An 18,238-nucleotide genomic window follows, 5' to 3' on the forward strand; every position below is an offset into this window, starting at 1 on the left:
AAACCGCTATCTGCCCGAAAATCAGATTTCTATTGGGCAAATTTGATTTTCCCATCCAATAAGGAGCACATTAGCCTTAGGACCCGCCATACGATCGTTGGCCCAGATCTGCTCAGCAGATATATGCAGTCTATATCCAGCTTTACTGATCTGCATCCTACATAACCCTCATATCCATTATCCAAGGCTGATTCATATCACAAGCAGCAAACGGAATTCTTTCAATATTTTTTTTATTCTTATTTATACACATGAAATGTATCAGTATATACACACATCAGCTTTTTATATTTATATAGTTTTTTTTTGTACATTTTCTCATTGCAGTATAGAGAGGGGAAGTCTCATTTACCCTCTCACCGTTTTACGTTCCATCAGGAGAACAACAAAAAGATTAAAATAACTAAAAACAGAAAAAGGAGACTTTAGCGAGACAGAAAACTGAAGTCTAACTCTGTACAGCTATTAACAACCCCCCCCCGACCCCCCCTAGTCACTCCGTATTCATGATTATCAATCACTATAACACTCAAGAAAATCAGATTTATGCCAGAATTTGGCAGATTAAAAGAATAAAATAAATCGTACAGGTAGAAAGAATCGGTTACACACAAGTATCTCCATTTTCGAGAGAACTGATTTTTTTTTTCTCTTTTGTATCTTGCTGTTTACTAAAATCTACAAATAGCGAAAGTTAATGGTGTTGTTGCTATGGCCAACGACCAGCGGCTACAAGAAGTGCAAGCGGAGGCATAATAACAGTGGGCCTAACAGCAGGTATATATTTTGCCCCCCTAAAAAAGAAACAGTAAACCACGTGAGTAAGCCCATTGGCCAGCACTGGTTTGATGTTATACTAAAAAGCTGCCATGTTGTTATTACTTGTGACCGCAGTGAATTCCTCTGGACAACAGAAGGAGCTCTTAAAGTGCTTCCATGATTACACACTGGAAATCCTGATAAACCGTAAAGCAGGAAACTGTAGTGGATATCTGTGAGTGCTGCAGTTTTTTGAACAAAGGGTTAACCTCAAAGGTTTATTGTCCCCTTTACTCCCTAAGCTCCACTGATGAGACCAGACAATATAGACCCAAATGATAAAATTATGGGCTCCATTTTGTGATGGAACGCCGATATTAATACCCTTTGTACTTTCAGTGGTCCTCGGGCCCCTAAATGTCCACATTTCTATAATTTGTGCCCCTGTTTGCAACCTCACAAATATGAGCCACAAAAACTCTATCTACAGTTACACAAAAGGGCAAACCTTTGTTGCAGGAAAGTGTGTTACACATGGGGCACCCCATTTTTACTGCGTGTGTGTAACCAGGAGATTCTGCATAGCAGCGGAAGGTTGATTGCGTGCAAGCATGAAATCTTACATACAGGCATGGGGGGTATGAATGTGTGCACAGAAATAAGTGTGCGCATACACACATTGCATTAACAAGCGTCCAAAGCATGGTGGAATGCTCGTGTAACAGTATTTGTGCGAGGCAGTACTTGTGCAAGAATGATTTGTTGGTATCTACAGGCAAGAAGTGTGGTTAAAATCACATGTAAGTGTCAATATGCAAGAGTGTGTCTGTGCATAGCCGTGTTGGATGTGTGTTGGCGTGCGAGCGATTGTGCATCCTCAGGACATCAGTGGCCGAATGTTTCCTGCGAGGCATACACCATGTACAGGAAGCCGTCCTCATCCTTCTCCTGTTCGTAGATATCCAGTATTGGGGTGGAGACACTCACCATGCTGTGCTGGTTAACAAGCAGGAAGAAGGCCTGGGTGGGGTTCAATTGCAGCCTGCGTCTGGCAAAGGGAGGGAAGCAATTATCAGGCAATTTGCTCCCTGACTGAGAGAAGAACTGGCAATAGCTCTGTTATATAACTACAAGGATGTGCAACGGTGAGGGCATGTATACAGGATGAGGCAGACCTGCTCCTTACAAGGTAGAAGTATCCAGGGAGTTACAAGGTGGGTTATATAGAACAAAGGTATAGGTAGGGTTATATGGAGCAATAGGAGGAGTTATAGGGAGGGGTATATGGAGCAATAGGAGGAGTTATAGGGAGGGGTATATGGAGCAATAGGAGGAGTTATAGGGAGGGGTATATGGAGCAATAGGAGGAGTTATAGGGAGGGGTATATGGAGAAATAGGAGGAGTTAAAGGGAGGGGTATATGGAGCAATAGGAGGAGTTATAGGGTGGGGTATATGGAGCAATAGGAGGAGTTATAAGGAGGGTTATATGGAGCAATAGGAGGAGTAATAGGGAGGGTTATATGGAGCAATAGGAGGAGTAATAAGGAGGGTTATATGGAGCAATAGGAGGAGTAATAAGGAGGGATATATGGAGCAATAGGAGGAGTTATAAGGAGGGTTACATGGAGCAATAGGAGGAGTAATAGGGAGGGTTATATGGAGCAATAGGAGGAGTAATAAGGAGGGATATATTGAGCAATAGGAGGAGTTATAGGGAGGGGTATATGGAGCAATAGGAGGAGTTATAGGGAGGGGTATATGGAGCAATAGGAGGAGTTATAGGGAGGGGTATATGGAGCAATAGGAGGAGTTAGAGGGAGGGTTATATGTAGCAACAGGAGGAGTTATAAGGAAGGGTATATGGCGCAATAGGAGGAGTTATAAGAAATAAAATGAGATATATGGAAAGTTAAATGGAGCAATTACAAGAGTTAGTTATATATATATATATATATATATATATAGAAATATACATAATAGGAAGAATGGTTTACCTTATGATTTTCACTAGTTCACTCATATTCACATGATCTGGAACAAGGAATTTTGTTTTATCCAACACAGGCAGCTGCTTCTCCCCCTTGTATCGCTCTATAATAACCTGAAACAACAAAAGAGACCACTTAGAATACCCCCCCCAACCACAGACCAGACAACCTTATCTTTCTGCCATTCAAAACCTGTGAGGCTACACGCAACTGGCAATATGGCAGCTAACATGTAAACATATATATATATTTTTTTCCCTGAGGAAGAGCACAGTTAGTGCTCGAAACGTTGGATCTCTTTGCTTAAATAAACTTACTATATTTTTGCCAAGTCCTGGTGAGTGCAGCTCTTTTTTCTTGCTATATATATATATATATATATATATATATATATATATATATATATATATAATGAAAAAGAAGGTTCTTTTAACAAATAGCTATGTCATCATACTGTTTTGCTTGTTCTGTACCCTTAGAAACCACATTCACATGTAAGACACAGTGTTCTTATCCTCTTTCCTTTTAATTAGATTCTGTGATTAGATTTAACCAAGGTCTCTTCATCTCCACCCTGAGAAACAGAAACAAATTCTTTCCAATATACTAGGGACAACCAACCTTCAATAAATTTTCTGAAAAAGATATTTACATATACAGTACAACCATTCAGGGGTTATGCACTTCGGTGCATATATGTCAGCCCATACATACTTTATATTATATATACAGGTATAGGACCCATTATCCAGAATGCTCGGGACCAAGGATATTCCGGATTAGGGGTCTTTTAGTAATTTGGATCTTCATACCTTAAGTCTACTAAAAAAAATCAATAAAACATTAATTAAACCCAATAGGATTATTTTGTATCCAGTAGAGATTATTTATATCTTAGTTGGGATAAAATACAAAGCACTGTTTTATTTTTACAGAGAAAAAGGAAATCAATTTTAAAAATCTGAATTATTTGATTAAAATGGAGTCTATGGGTGACGGCCTTTCCGTAATTCGGAGCTTTCTGGATATCGGGTTTCTGCATAAGGGATCCCATTCCTGTATATATTACCAGAAGGGTGGCTCACCACTTTAATTAAATACCCAGGTGCACAGTAAAAATATAACACATCATATTAAAAAGACCAGCAACACTGGGATTTCTGTGCAAATCAAAAAAGTACATTTAAATCCCAGTGTTGCTGGTCTTTTTTATATGATATATATGATTATATATATATATATATATATATATATATATATATATATATATATAAATTCCAGCTTATGTATGCCACAAATTCCCCTGAACATTGTTGCTGAAAGGCTCTGTATAAACACATACTTGACAGGTATATAACTGGACGCCCAAAGTGCTTACAGCTAATCAAAAAAAGTACATTAAAGCCCTAAACACTGCTACGCAAATATATCACATAAGCCAGTCTTTAGTTATAGGAGCATTTCATATCAAAAATCTATATTATATATATTTCTAACAGTATGTGCCATATAGAAAACACTGCCATTTTAGACACTGCACTCACACACAAACCAATGACACGCACACATGCTAGGTACATCAGCCAATGAACGGCCAGAGGTGGGTCTTGTACTCCTGCCACAGTTAGAATGGCTTTCCTGTTAGGAGTTCAGTGAGGGAACAGAGCACCAGAGAATGGTTTGTTTCCAGGAATGAAAACTGATATTAAACCCCCTCCCCCCGCGTGTTGGCCTTCTAGAAAGAACAGTTGGGCGCCCAGAGGCCTCAACAAGTAATTGAATTTGAAATGTTATTTATAAATAGTTCCTTAGTCATAAATTGTAACAGGTCCTTTCTTGAGCACCAGGAAGTGATAGAGCAAACACAAGTGAATAAATAGCTTTTCCCCTCTAATTTTAACTGAATACTGTATATTGACATGAGTTTCAAATACTCCATTTGAACTTGAGTCTTTTTAGTATAAATTCAGATATACAGGAGCAAAACGTAAAGGTTTGGTCCAAATATACTAGGCAAATTATTTTCAGGTGTTTTTGAATTTTAAAACCAAAAATAAATAGTTGCCGCTAACGGGGGTCCCTTATCTGGAAGCCTGTTATCCAGAAAGCTCTGACTCATCACCTATTACTCAAATAATTCTCATTTTAAAAATGGTTTCCTTTATCTATTTAATAATAAAACAGTACCTGTACTTGATCCCAACTAAGATATAATTACCCCTTATTGGGGGCAGAACAGCCCTATTGGGTTTATTTAATGGTTAAATGATTCCCTTTTCTCTGTAATAATAAAACAGTACCTGTACTTGATCCCAACTAAGATATAATTACCCCTTATTGGGGGCAGAACAGCCCTATTGGGTTTATTTAATGGTTAAATGATTCCCTTTTCTCTGTAATAATAAAACAGTACCTGTACTTGATCCCAACTAAGATATAATTACCCCTTATTGGGGCAGAACAGCCCTATTGGGTTTATTTAATGGTTAAATGATTCCCTTTTCTCTGTAATAATAAAACAGTACCTGTACTTGATCCCAACTAAGATATAATTACCCCTTATTGGGGGCAGAACAGCCCTATTGGGTTTATTTCATGGTTAAATGATTCCCTTTTCTCTGTAATAATAAAACAGTACCTGTACTTGATCCCAACTAAGATATAATTACCCCTTATTGGGGGCAGAACAGCCCTATTGGGTTTATTTCATGGTTAAATGATTCCCTTTTCTCTGTAATAATAAAACAGTACCTGTACTTGATCCCAACTAAGATATAATTACCCCTTATTGGGGGCAGAACAGCCCTATTGGGTTTATTTAATGGTTAAATGATTCCCTTTCTCTGTAATAATAAAACAGTACCTGTACTTGATGGTAAATAAACTGTGTAAATCCATATTGGTGGCAAAACAATGCTATTGGGTTTATTTAACGTTTAAATCAAGTGATCCAAAATTACAGAAAGATAAGTGATCCAAATTACAGAAGATCCGTAATCTGGAAAACCCAGAGTCCCAAGCATTCTGGATAATAGATCCTATACCTGTTTTAGAAATGTAAGTTTTACCTTATGCTAAGTATAATTCTGCTGGAATTGGGTAACATCTTAATTTGATATATACAGTGGAGGAAATAATTATTTGACCCCTCACTGATTTTGTAAGTTTGTCCAATGACAAAGAAATGAAAAGTCTCAGAACAGTATCATTTCAATGGTAGGTTTATTTTAACAGTGGCAGATAGCACATCAAAAGGAAAATCGAAAAAATAACTTTAAATAAAAGATAGCAACTGATTTGCATTTCATTGAGTGTTTTTGAACCCTCTAACAAAAAAAGACTTAATACTTAGTGGAAAAACCCTTGTTTGCAAGCACAGAGGTCAAACGTTTCTTGTAATTGATGAGCAAGTTTGCGCACATTTTAGGAGGAATGTTGGTCCCACTCCTCTTTGCAGATCATCTCTAAATCCCTAAGGTTTCGAGGCTGTCTCTGTGCAACTCTGAGCTTGAGCTCCCTCCATAGGTTTTCTATTGGATTAAGGTCCGGAGACTGACTAGGCCACTCCATGACCTTAATGTGCTTCTTCTTGAGCCACTCCTTTGTTGCCTTTGCTGTATGTTTTGGGTCATTGTCGTGCTGGAACGCCCATCCACGACCCATTTTCAGTTTCCTGGCAGAGGGAAGGAGGTTGTCGTTCAGGATTTCACGATACATGGCTCCGTCCATTTTCCTGTTAATGCATATAAGTTGTCCTGTGCCCTTAGCAGAAAAACACCCCCAAAGCAAAATGTTTCCACCCCCATGCTTGACGGTGGGGACGGTGTTTTGGGGGTCATAGGCAGCATTTTTCTTCCTCCAAACACAGCGAGTTGAGTTAATGCCAAAGAACTCTATTTTGGTCTCATCAGACCACAGCACCTTCTCCCAGTCACTCACAGAATCATTCAGGTGTTCATTGGCAAACTTCAGGCCTGCACATGTGCCTTCTTGAGCAGGGGGACCTTGCGAGCCCTGCAGGATTTTAATCCATTGCGGTGTAATGTGTTTCCAATGGTTTTCTTGGTGACTGTGGTCCCTGCTAATTTGAGGTCATTAACTAACTCCTCCCGTGTAGTTCTAGGATGCTTTTTCACCTTTCTCAGAATCATTGACACCCCACGAGGTGAGATCTTGCGTGGAGCCCCAGAGCGAGGTCGATTGATGGTCATTTTGTGCTCCTTCCATTTTCGAACAATCGCACCAACAGTTGTCACCTTCTCTCCCAGCTTCTTGCTAATGGTTTTGTAGCCCATTCCAGCCTTGTGCAGGTCTACAATTTTGTCTCTGACATCCTTGGACAGCTCTTTGGTCTTTCCCATGTTGGAGAGTTTGGAGTCTGCTTGATTGATTGATTCTGTGGACAGGTGTCTTTTATACAGGTGACTAGTTAAGACAGGTGTCCTTAATGAGGTTGACTAATTGAGTAGAAGTGTCTAACCACTCTGTGGGAGCCAGAACTCTTAATGGTTGGTAGGGGTTCAAAAACTTATTTCACTCAATGAAATGCAAATCAGTTGCTATCTTTTATTTAAAGTTATTTTTTCGATTTTCCTTTTGATGTGCTATCTGCCACTGTTAAAATAAACCTACCATTGAAATGATACTGTTCTGAGACTTTTCATTTCTTTGTCATTGGACAAACTTACAAAATCAGTGAGGGGTCAAATAATTATTTCCTCCACTGTATATATATAACTCTATACCTTTTAAAAAAGTGTACTTATTTCCTGATACTTGCATGACTTTTTTTTTTTTTCTGAAAAACTACACTTCTATCCTGCTTTATGGCAGAGATTTTAAAATATACCCAGGACCAGAGCAAGGGTCTCACAAGACGACCAGTTACAGCACTGCTGCATATAAATGACTGTACCTTATTTTAAACATATGCAACCCTAACTCCCAACCACCCACTCCATAGCAATAAGAATTGTGTCAAAAAATTCCTGGCAATCGTGCATATTTTTAGTTCATCAGCCCTCCAGTTTGGAATTTTAGCAGCTATCTGGTAGCTAGGGTCCAAATGACCCTACTAACTAGGCAGTAGTTTGAATGAGAAACTGGAATATGAATAGGAGATGGCCTAAATAGAAAAACATGTCATTTTTTTTAGTTTCCAGGGTCAGTGACCTCCATTTGAAAGCTGAAAAGTGTCAGAAGAGGAAAGGAAAATTCAAAAACTTCTTGAAAACCAGCTGCAAAGAACTCGTCATCCTATAACATGCGAAAAGTTAACTGAAAGGTAAACCAACCATTTAAGCTCTAATGCTCAATGCAAGTTCCCTGGTTATGAAACTGATTTATCATGTCCTAATGACTCATGTAACATTAGACCGGTGAGGCTGACCCAAGTTCTAGGAACATTATATTATCACAGCTGAAATAAGTACTAGTAGTCCATTGGTTTCTAGAATCACAGGACACATTTTCTGGTAAGATGCCACTGTGTTCTGAACGGGACTGATTAATATTTTACAAGACAGCTCAAGAGAGAAGAGCAAATACAGATTATCTGATTATTATTGACATTACCCTTCCTAGGAAAATATTAACAGCTTATAAGCGGCCAGGACTTGATTGCAAAACAGGTAAATGGATAATGATTTTGCTGCCGTGTAAAGCTGACAACATGCAAGCAGACTTGATAGAAGCCCACAGCATTGTTACAGACTCAAGTGCAGGTACAAAGTGCCAGTTAGGACACACAACTGAGCATGAATTGATGCTTTACTCATAGTGCACTAGTACAGTCTTGGTATAAAAAAAAAAACATGGCAATTTGTATCTGCAAATGTGTTGTGTTTGTAAATTAGAATGGAGATCTTCATACATAATAACCCCTTACTGTCATAAATCAGGCATGTCAGACTGATGTTTGGGGCTCTTACCATATCTCAAAACACACATACCCCTACACTTCACACTTTGATTTTATCACCTACCCCATTTGCCCTTTCAAATTCTGCCTCTTCTGCAGAGGTTGGACTGGGGTGCCCGGGCCCCCCACACCCTAGTAGCAACGTCATCTTCCCCCCCACCACTTACTGCACTGCACAATGATGGGAGGGGAGAAGTGCCAGTGCCACCAGTTGGTGGAGGAAGCAGACTGGGCCACCACTGTCTTTTTTCCCGGTGCCAGGTGGGCCAGTCGACCCTGCAGGAGAGAGCTACTACCCTATTGGAGATGTCTGCCTAACCAATCAGACAGCAGCTCAAACTTGCATAAAGATATGTGTGGCACAAAGCAGTTCTTGGGAGGCGTGAATGCAAATCCCAGTGGGGTAAGATCATAGGGTGACACCCCTTTAATCCACTATAACCCAAGAATCCCCTGTAGTTTATTGTGTCCAGCAGAATACACAATGTTCCTAATGCCTCTGAAACATTGTGTATTCTGCTTGACACAATAAACTACAGGAGATTACTCGGTTCAGTGACTTCCATGTGTTGCCTCTGATTCGTGTTGTTCTTTTTTTTGATTCCCCACTATTTATCATGCTGATTCATAAAAGAAAGATTTCTGCTTCTATTATAGGACTCACCGGAATTTTATTGGGATGCTGCTCACGGATCTGCCGTACTTCTGCACAACGCTCGGCTGAAAGAGAGGTAGAGCAAAATGCAATTATTTCTTTATGTGGCCTAATAACTGGTATTCCAGGAAACACCATACATTAGGCTAAAAGCATCCAGCAGATGGCAATGTACCGCTGCCCCATCCTCCAATGCAAGTATAAATGGGTGTTATACCGGGCATATAATGACTGCATACTGTATCCTTGTCTAACATGCAGTGCTAACCTCCATGAAAAATTGGTTATTTTTTATTCTATAGGCATTCAGTAGCTGACTTGGGCTCAAATTTAGACCCCCCCCACCTGTCAACAAAACCTGTCCTGTTATTCTTCATCTCTGCATTTAATCGAAAGATTAAAAGAGATGCAGATAAACCAAAATCTAGCACAGTCTACAGCAGTTCTAATAATCAAAATATCACAAACTGACAAAAACTAGAAACTGAAATCCAGCCCTGCCTGAGCTTGTCCTGGTAACCTGCAGTTAGTAGATTGTTTTAGGTAAGATTAATAACCAACCCTGCCCGAGCCTGTCCTGATAATCTGCGTATAGGAAATACACTTACATTAAATTAATATCCAGCCGAGCCTGGCCTGTTAACCTGCAGTTAGATCGTTCTAGGTATGATTAATACCAAGCCTTGCCTCAGCCTGTCCTGATAATCTGTATGTAGTAGATCCCCTTACATGAAATTAATACCCAGCCCTGCCTGTGCCTGTCCTGACAATCTGCAGTCAGATCTTTTATAGTAATTTAATACCCAACCCTACCTAAACCTGTCCTGTTGCAGTTAGTAGATCTTTTCAGGTGAGATTAATAAGTGACTGCAAATAATCAGGACTGGCTCACACATTAGGGTATATTTCAGATTTAAAGGGATCTCCTAAAGGCAGATTATCAGTACACATTCAGCGATAACCAGGTATCAATGTAATGCACATGTTACACTCCTGTGTGAACCAGTCCTAATAAATTGCAGTCACCAGATAACACTCAGAGATTACTGAGCCAGTCCCACCTTGTACACAGCAAGTGATGAACTATTAAACTGCAACTCCCAGCAACATCTGCAGGGGTGCCAGTTGCCTGCTATGGAGGGAAGGTCGCTCCAAATGACACAGCCTGGCATCGGGAAGGGGTTAAGTCATGTGGCACCCTGCAAGGCGAGTGAGAGAAGCACCAGACTAAAATAGCTGAGTGTGTGTTTGTGTACAGGGAGGATGGGAGGAGAACTGTACGTTTCAGCCCAGGAAGGATCTGTCCTGTCTATTAACTCGTGGGACAGAGGGGCACAGTAACCTGCCCGTAACCCAGCCATTCAGTGCACAGCAGAACTCACATATCAGCGTGTGCGCCCCCGCCCTGCGTGCAGCTAAACTAACAAGGTCATTGTAACATGAACCAGGGCAATAGAAAGCCCTTCCCCCAGGTACATTAGAGTGCTAGCTTACTGCATTACACACTCAAAAAACCTTCTTATACACTCCTTCACCTTCCACTGTACGCAGAATTTTACGGCACGGGTCAGGGGGGCTCACTGCCTAACATACGTGGTACAGGTTTAGTGCACACAACACACTATGTGCAGGGCTTCTGGATAATTATAGGGTCCCCTGTGTGTGTACTGGATGTAACATAGTAAGTTAGGTTGAAAAAAGACAAGTTCAACCTTAATGCCCATATATAACCTGCCTAACTGCTAGCTGATCAAGAGGAAGGCAAATAACCCCTTCCGAAGCCTCTCTAATTTGCCACAGAGGGGGAAAAAAATCCTTTTTGACTTCCTACTTATGGCATATATAACCTGAGCCCCCCCCCCTGATAGGAGAGAGCTGACTCTCAGCCTCCGTAGTCAGCTGAACTGCACAAAATATGCTGATGTGTACATTTTCAATAACAGGAGGGTTTCATAACTCCATGTTGTTTGTCTATTTCTGATAGGCCGGTACCTTCCTGAATGGTTGTATTATTTTTGGAAAAGTGTTTCCTGCCCAAGGCAATGGCCTTACAGGACGATCCACCCTCCCTGTGGCTTTTTATAGGGGAGAGATCACCCTTCTATCATGTACAGACTAGTAGAACCTGGGGCCAGGGAATGTGAGTTTTAGCACATATGGCTACACCAGCCATTTCAAGCAGTTTTATACTTCTAATATTACCCTTTCAGATAAGCTGCTCTGTGGCTTGAGGGTTTCCTGAATATGCAGGTGGCGTCTCCAATGAGACTTCGCTTTGTATTTTGCTCTCTGTGCCCTTTTTGGATTTTAGCACTGTGCTGCCAGCCGGATGGAAGTGCTGTTTCACCTCAGCTTACCACAGCTCCCCCACTGGCAATTTATCAGGTGCTGTCAGCGATATGTCATGGTCCCACACCTTTAAAATCCCAAAAGCATCCTTGTATTTTTACACCTGGAGTGCATATGGCTGCCTAACCTTCTCCTATCTAGGAGATCAGCTTTCTCATTTAATTAAAAAGCAAAACAAAGAAATAGCCTTGCAACAGAGGTCCAGGCTCAACCACCTGTTCTGCCGGACAGGAAACAAAGTGCACAAAGGAGGTTTGCTTTCTTAGCAGCCTTCTATACTAAACATCATAGTAGATAATAGCCTCTGGGAAGGAACTGGGGCTGTGGGATAGCAGGTATAGTAGGGAGAGATGGTGCCTATAGTAGCAGTGGGGGGATAATAGCCTCTGGGAAGGGACTGGGGCTGTAGGATAGCATGTATAGTAGGGAGAGATGGTGCCTATAGAAGCAGTGGGGGGATAATAGCCTCTGGGAAGGGACTGGGGCTGTGGGATAGCAGGTATAGTAGGGAAAGATGGTGCCTATAGTAGCAGTGGGGGGATAATAGCCTCTGGGAAGGGACTGGGGCTGTGGGATAGCAGGTATAGTAGGGAGAGATGGTGCCTATAGTAGCAGTGGGGGGGATAATAGCCTCTGGGAAGGGACTGGGGCTGTGGGATAGCAGGTATATTAGGGAGAGATGGTGCCTATAGTAGCAGTGGGGGGATAATAGCCTCTGGGAAGGGACTGGGGCTGTGGGATAGCAGGTATAGTAGGGAGAGATGGTGCCTATAGTAGCAGTGGGATAATAGCCTCTGGGAAGGGACTGGGGCTGTGGGATAGCAGGTATAGTAGGGAGAGATGGTGCCTATAGTAGCAGTGGGGGGATAATAGCCTTTGGGAAGGGACTGGGGCTGTGGGATAGCAGGTATAGTAGGGAGAGATGGTGCCTATAGTAGCAGTGGGATAATAGCCTCTGGGAAGGGACTGGGGCTGTGGGATAGCAGGTATAGTAGGGAGAGATGGTGCCTATAGTAGCAGTGGGGGGGATAATAGCCTCTGGGAAGGGACTGGGGCTGTGGGATAGCAGGTATAGTAGGGAGAGATGGCAACAGAACTTCATATCAGGTTTGCCCAACCAGATGAGGGGCCACTGGGTGTAGTTCATCAGCACTGAAAGGCCACGTTAGTTTCAGTAAAAGGCAAGCCCCCATGTATTTGCTATGCTGTGGGCCCTACCAGCAGTGAGTATGAGGCAGTGTATATTCGGCCACTGATGGAAACCGTTCCAGGATAAATGACAGCTGGATGAGATTCCGGCAGGCAGTTGCATAACAGGCACAAATTCCAGGGAACTGATACCCAGAGCCAAGTCACTGGCAGGGTATAAATACACATTTCCTTTGTTTGTAAACAGCTATCCACTTACTTGTCCCCAGGTAGGTACTGACCCGGCACATGTGACATGTTACTTGTTCCAGCCTAATTACATAAAAATCCAAACCACTCCTTATTCCAGGAGCCTTTATTGCCCAGAGGGTATAAAGTGCACCATTAGCCATAGAGGGACCCAGAGAGGGGAAACTGGGCGGGGCTTAGATAAGGTGAGAGGGGGCCACCTGTTAGTGACATCATCACCGCGCTGAGAACGAGGCTCCCAGTGTTTATTCACTCTGCACTGATAAACACTGGCCACATAGCCATCTGCACAGGCTGTATTTATACACATTATATATATATTTACACACAGGGACTGACTCAGCCTGTCCTGATATCTACATTTAGAACACTGAACATTAAATAGCAAGCCAAGCCTGTCCTGTTACCTGCTGTACTGGCTATAAATGTAGCCCTGTCTGAGCCTGTCCTGATTACTTGCTTTATCAGCAGTCCTTGTACATTAAGTAATACAAACAGAATTGTTATACCTGTCCTGTTTATTTGCAGTCAGGCCATTGGCACATTAAATGGTAACTCAGGTCTGTTCTAGCCATTTTTGATAAATCCACAGCCAGCCTAGACTTAGCCTGTCCTGATATCAGCAGTTTGGTCACTGTACATTATACAGAAACACGGACGGGGCTGCCTGAGCCTGTCCTGATATCAGCAGTCTGGTCACTGTACATTAAACACAAACACTGGGCTGCCTGAGCCTGTCCTGATATCAGATGTCTGGTCACTGTACATTAAACATAAACACTGGGCTGCCTGAGCCTGTCCTGATATCAGATGTCTGGTCACTGTACATTAAACACAAACACTGGGCTGCCTGAGCCTGTCCTGATATCAGATGTCTGGTCACTGTACATTAAACACAAACACTGGGCTGCCTGAGCCTGTCCTGATATCAGCAGTCTGGTCACTGTACATTAAACATAAACACTGGGCTGCCTGAGCCTGTCCTGATATCAGGAGTCTGGTCACTGTACATTAAACACAAACACTGGGCTGCCTGAGCCTGTCCTGATATCAGCAGTCTGGTCACTGTACATTAAACATAAACACTGGGCTGCCTGAGCCTGTCCTGATATCAGGAGTCTGGTCACTGTACATTAAACATAAACACTGGGCTGCCTGAGCCTGTCCTGATATCAGGAGTCTGGTCACTGTACATTAAACATAAACACTGGGCTGCCTGAGCCTGTCCTGATATCAGGAGTCTGGTCACTGTACATTAAACATAAACACTGGGCTGCCTGAGCCTGTCCTGATATCAGGAGTCTGGTCACTGTACATTAAACATAAACACTGGGCTGCCTGAGCCTGTCCTGATATCAGGAGTCTGGTCACTGTACATTAAACATAAACACTGGGCTGCCTGAGCCTGTCCTGATATCAGGAGTCTGGTCACTGTACATTAAACACAAACACTGGGCTGCCTGAGCCTGTCCTGATATCAGCAGTCTGGTCACTGTACATTAAACATAAACACTGGGCTGCCTGAGCCTGTCCTGATATCAGCAGTCTGGTCACTGTACATTAAACACAAACACTGGGCTGCCTGAGCCTGTCCTGATATCAGGAGTCTGGTCACTGTACATTAAACACAAACACTGGGCTGCTTGTGCCTGTCCTGATATCAGGAGTCTGGTCACTGTACATTAAACATAAACACTGGGCTGCCTGAGCCTGTCCTGATATCAGGAGTCTGGTCACTGTACATTAAACACAAACACTGGGCTGCCTGAGCCTGTCCTGATATCAGGAGTCTGGTCACTGTACATTAAACACAAACACTGGGCTGCCTGAGCCTGTCCTGATATCAGGAGTCTGGTCACTGTACATTAAACACAAACACTGGGCTGCTTGTGCCTGTCCTGATATCAGGAGTCTGGTCACTGTACATTAAACACAAACACTGGGCTGCTTGTGCCTGTCCTGATATCAGGAGTCTGGTCACTGTACATTAAACACAAACACTGGGCTGCCTGAGCCTGTCCTGATATCAGCAGTCTGGTCACTGTACATTAAACACAAACACTGGGCTGCCTGAGCCTGTCCTGATATTAGATGTCTGGTCACTGTACATTAAACACAAACACTGGGCTGCCTGAGCCTGTCCTGATATCAGCAGTCTGGTCACTGTACATTAAACATAAACACTGGGCTGCCTGAGCCTGTCCTGATATCAGGAGTCTGGTCACTGTACATTAAACATAAACACTGGGCTGCCTGAGCCTGTCCTGATATCAGGAGTCTGGTCACTGTACATTAAACACAAACACTGGGCTGCCTGAGCCTGTCCTGATATCAGGAGTCTGGTCACTGTACATTAAACAGGAACAAGGGGCTGCCTGAGCCTGTCCTGATAATCATCAGCAATAATGAGATTATGTCCAACTAATAATAATAATAATAATAACAATAATATGTGCACCCCCTTTCCTACAGAACCCCTGCCCTGTTTGAGCCTGTCCCAATAAACTGCAGTCCCACCACTCACATTACAATATACGGGGCATTGCCTGTGGCACAGAGAGGGTGCCCCCCTTTCCTACAGAACCCCTGCCCTGTCTGGCCTGTCCCAATAAACTGCAGTCCCACCACTCACATTACAATATACAGGGCATGGCCTGTGGCACAGAGAGGGTGCCCCCCTTTCCTACAGAACCCCTGTCCTGTCTGGCCTGTCCCGATACTGAGACTGCTGCTAAGCAATGTGCCATACCCACAGCAAATGCTGATGAACAGGACAGGCCCGGGCAGAAGGAAAGCTGCCAGTTGTTGTTGAGGAAGGAGACTGGGATGTGCCAGATGGAAACATGTCCCGATAATGTGCAGGCAAAGCCAGTCAGTGAGCGGCAGGTGGGACAAAGCCCTATTGGGGGGAGGAGGGTACAATCCCCGCAGCCCCTAAACCTGTCCCGTTATTATGGGGCACTTTGGGCAAACACTACACTGGCTCCCCCGGTCTGGTGGCGACTGGCAGCCATAGCCACATTAGGATCGCAGCTGATCAGGACCGGTTTAACCCCCCCTGTTCCTTAGGGGCGCCTCCTCAGTGCCAGTATGGCCCCCAAGCCCCGCGGTGCCACCCTCACCCCCCCACAGTGGGCAAACACTCACCGAAGGTTCTCCTGTGCTTAAAGGGCCGCTCTGACGGCATCCTGAGGGGTGTGAGTCCCAGAAGCTAGCACTCAGCCCGACTCGCCCAGTCTCTCTCTGCCTTTGGCTTCTGTTCGCCCCTTTGTGCGTCTCTCCCCACTCTCGGCTGGCTCTGTGCGGATACAATGTAACAACATGACGTCACGGAGGCGCTCAGGCTCATATATGAGCAAAGGGTGCCCCCTGCTGGCCATTCTGCGTAACAGCACCCTGGCGCTTAAACGCCTATGTTACGGCTCCCTCCCTGCATTCTCCGCTCTGTTCCATACTAGGGGCAGCCACACTTACACTCAGTACTATACATTACACTCAGTACTATATAGCGTCTCATTAATAGCAAGAATATAACTACATAGCGCAATACAGGATAGTACATCGCATTGCCCACTCTCTTATTGGGTCATTATACTTTTAGCGCCCGTCGCCTCGTTAGCGCAGTAGGTAGCGCGTCAGTCTCATAATCTGAAGGTCGTGAGTTCGATCCTCACACGGGGCACAGTGTTTTCCTTCCAATCCAGTTGAAATAGCACTGGGTACGTTTCTAAAACGGTAAAATAAATTTTATGCCAAACAAGAGGCTTTCAGTGTATTCAGTAGGATGTTTATTAATGTGCCCCTGCAGCAGTTATACAGGGATGTAAATCCAATATAATATACTCCCATTGCCTTGGAATTGTATGGGCAGAAACAGTGGCATAGCTAAAAGTTACTAGCCATCAAAAAAAGCATTATATTATACATAGTTACATAGGGTTGAAAAAAGACCAGAGTCCATCAAGTTCAACCCTTCCAAGTAAACCCAGCACCCACAACCTATACTTACCAATCTATACACTCACATACATAAACTATATATACAACCAGTAATACTAACTGTAGATATTAGTATCACAATAGCCATGGATATTCTGATTGATCAAGAACTCATCCAGGCCCCTCTTATAGGCATTAACAGAGTCTGCCATTACCCCATCACTAGGAAGGGCATTCCCCAACCTCACTGCCCTCCCCGTGAAAAACCCCCTACACTGCTTCAAATGGAAGCTCTGTTCCTCTAATCTAAAGGGGGGGCCTCTGGTGTGTTGATTATGGCCCCCGTATACTTAATGCAGAGCTGAAACTAGGGATAGTGATCTATGGGGTAGGGAGAGACCGAAGGGCAGGGGGAGCAAGCAGGGGGGTAGTGGGCAGCCCAGGGTAGGCTGTGGACCAATGACAAATGTGGGGGATTGAAGTTGAATGGGGCAATCGCGGCACTGGGTTAAGTAATATTGCCTTGGGTGCCACTACTTCTTCGGTAGGGTCTGACTTTGGGTATAAGACATTTTTCATAAACATATATCGTCTGCAAATCAGTCAGTGCCCCACTAGGCCCCTATTCCTCTTGGGCCGTGGGCAGTTGCAAGGTTTGCTTCTTCTACAGGAACATTCCTGGGCCAAAAGCAGTGCAGGTCTAATAAAAATGTCTGCAAAGCACACAAGGGGTGCACAGGCCTGAAACCTGCAGGTTGGGTGGGTTTAGTTCAGTAACTGTACTTCTTGAGTGGGTTGTGGATTCCAAGGTGAAATTGAACTCAGGACCCCAGTGTTGCAAGGTGGAAATGCTGCCCTCTTATTGGTTGTTGGCAAAGGGAATCTGGAGCCTAGTTAAGACCAGAATTTCAATTGCACACTCCCTCCTACTGATTCAGCCTGAATGGGCATGGGCAGGTGTACCAATACAATGTAAGGGGGGGGCTGGCAAAGTATAATGATTCCGCTGCTTCCCCACCTTGTCAATGTGCCATGATTGCACTGCAGGGCCTGTGTATGAAGCAGCTCAGGAAACTATCCTTCTTAGCTTCTTACTAATGTGCTTGTAGGAATATGCCCCCCAAACCTGGCATATAGTTATTTTTGTGGTTACCTAAGGGCAGAGGGAGAATATAAGATATTTCAGCTAATGCCAAGCGACTGGGATTAGAATTCAAGTCTTGGTGGC

At 43.4% G+C, this 18,238-nt stretch overlaps 1 protein-coding gene and 1 non-coding gene across 2 annotated transcripts; one reads left to right on the forward strand and one right to left on the reverse strand.

Moving 5' to 3' along the window:
- Positions 1 to 216: 216 nt before the first annotated feature.
- Positions 217 to 16,316, reverse strand: map1lc3a (microtubule associated protein 1 light chain 3 alpha). Its single transcript, NM_001007978.2, is given in 4 exon segments — positions 217 to 1,807; positions 2,756 to 2,862; positions 9,334 to 9,389; positions 16,219 to 16,316. Coding segments are annotated over 4 exon segments (366 nt in total). The 5' UTR covers positions 16,259 to 16,316; the 3' UTR covers positions 217 to 1,644.
- Positions 16,317 to 16,680: 364 nt separating this feature from the next.
- Positions 16,681 to 16,753, forward strand: trnam-cau. The gene has a single exon. It is a non-coding gene; the product is annotated as a tRNA-Met (tRNA).
- Positions 16,754 to 18,238: the final 1,485 nt, after the last annotated feature.

The sequence above is a fragment of the Xenopus tropicalis genome, chromosome 10 (assembly GCF_000004195.4).
Source record: "Xenopus tropicalis strain Nigerian chromosome 10, UCB_Xtro_10.0, whole genome shotgun sequence".
Lineage (NCBI taxonomy): Eukaryota > Metazoa > Chordata > Amphibia > Anura > Pipidae > Xenopus > Xenopus tropicalis.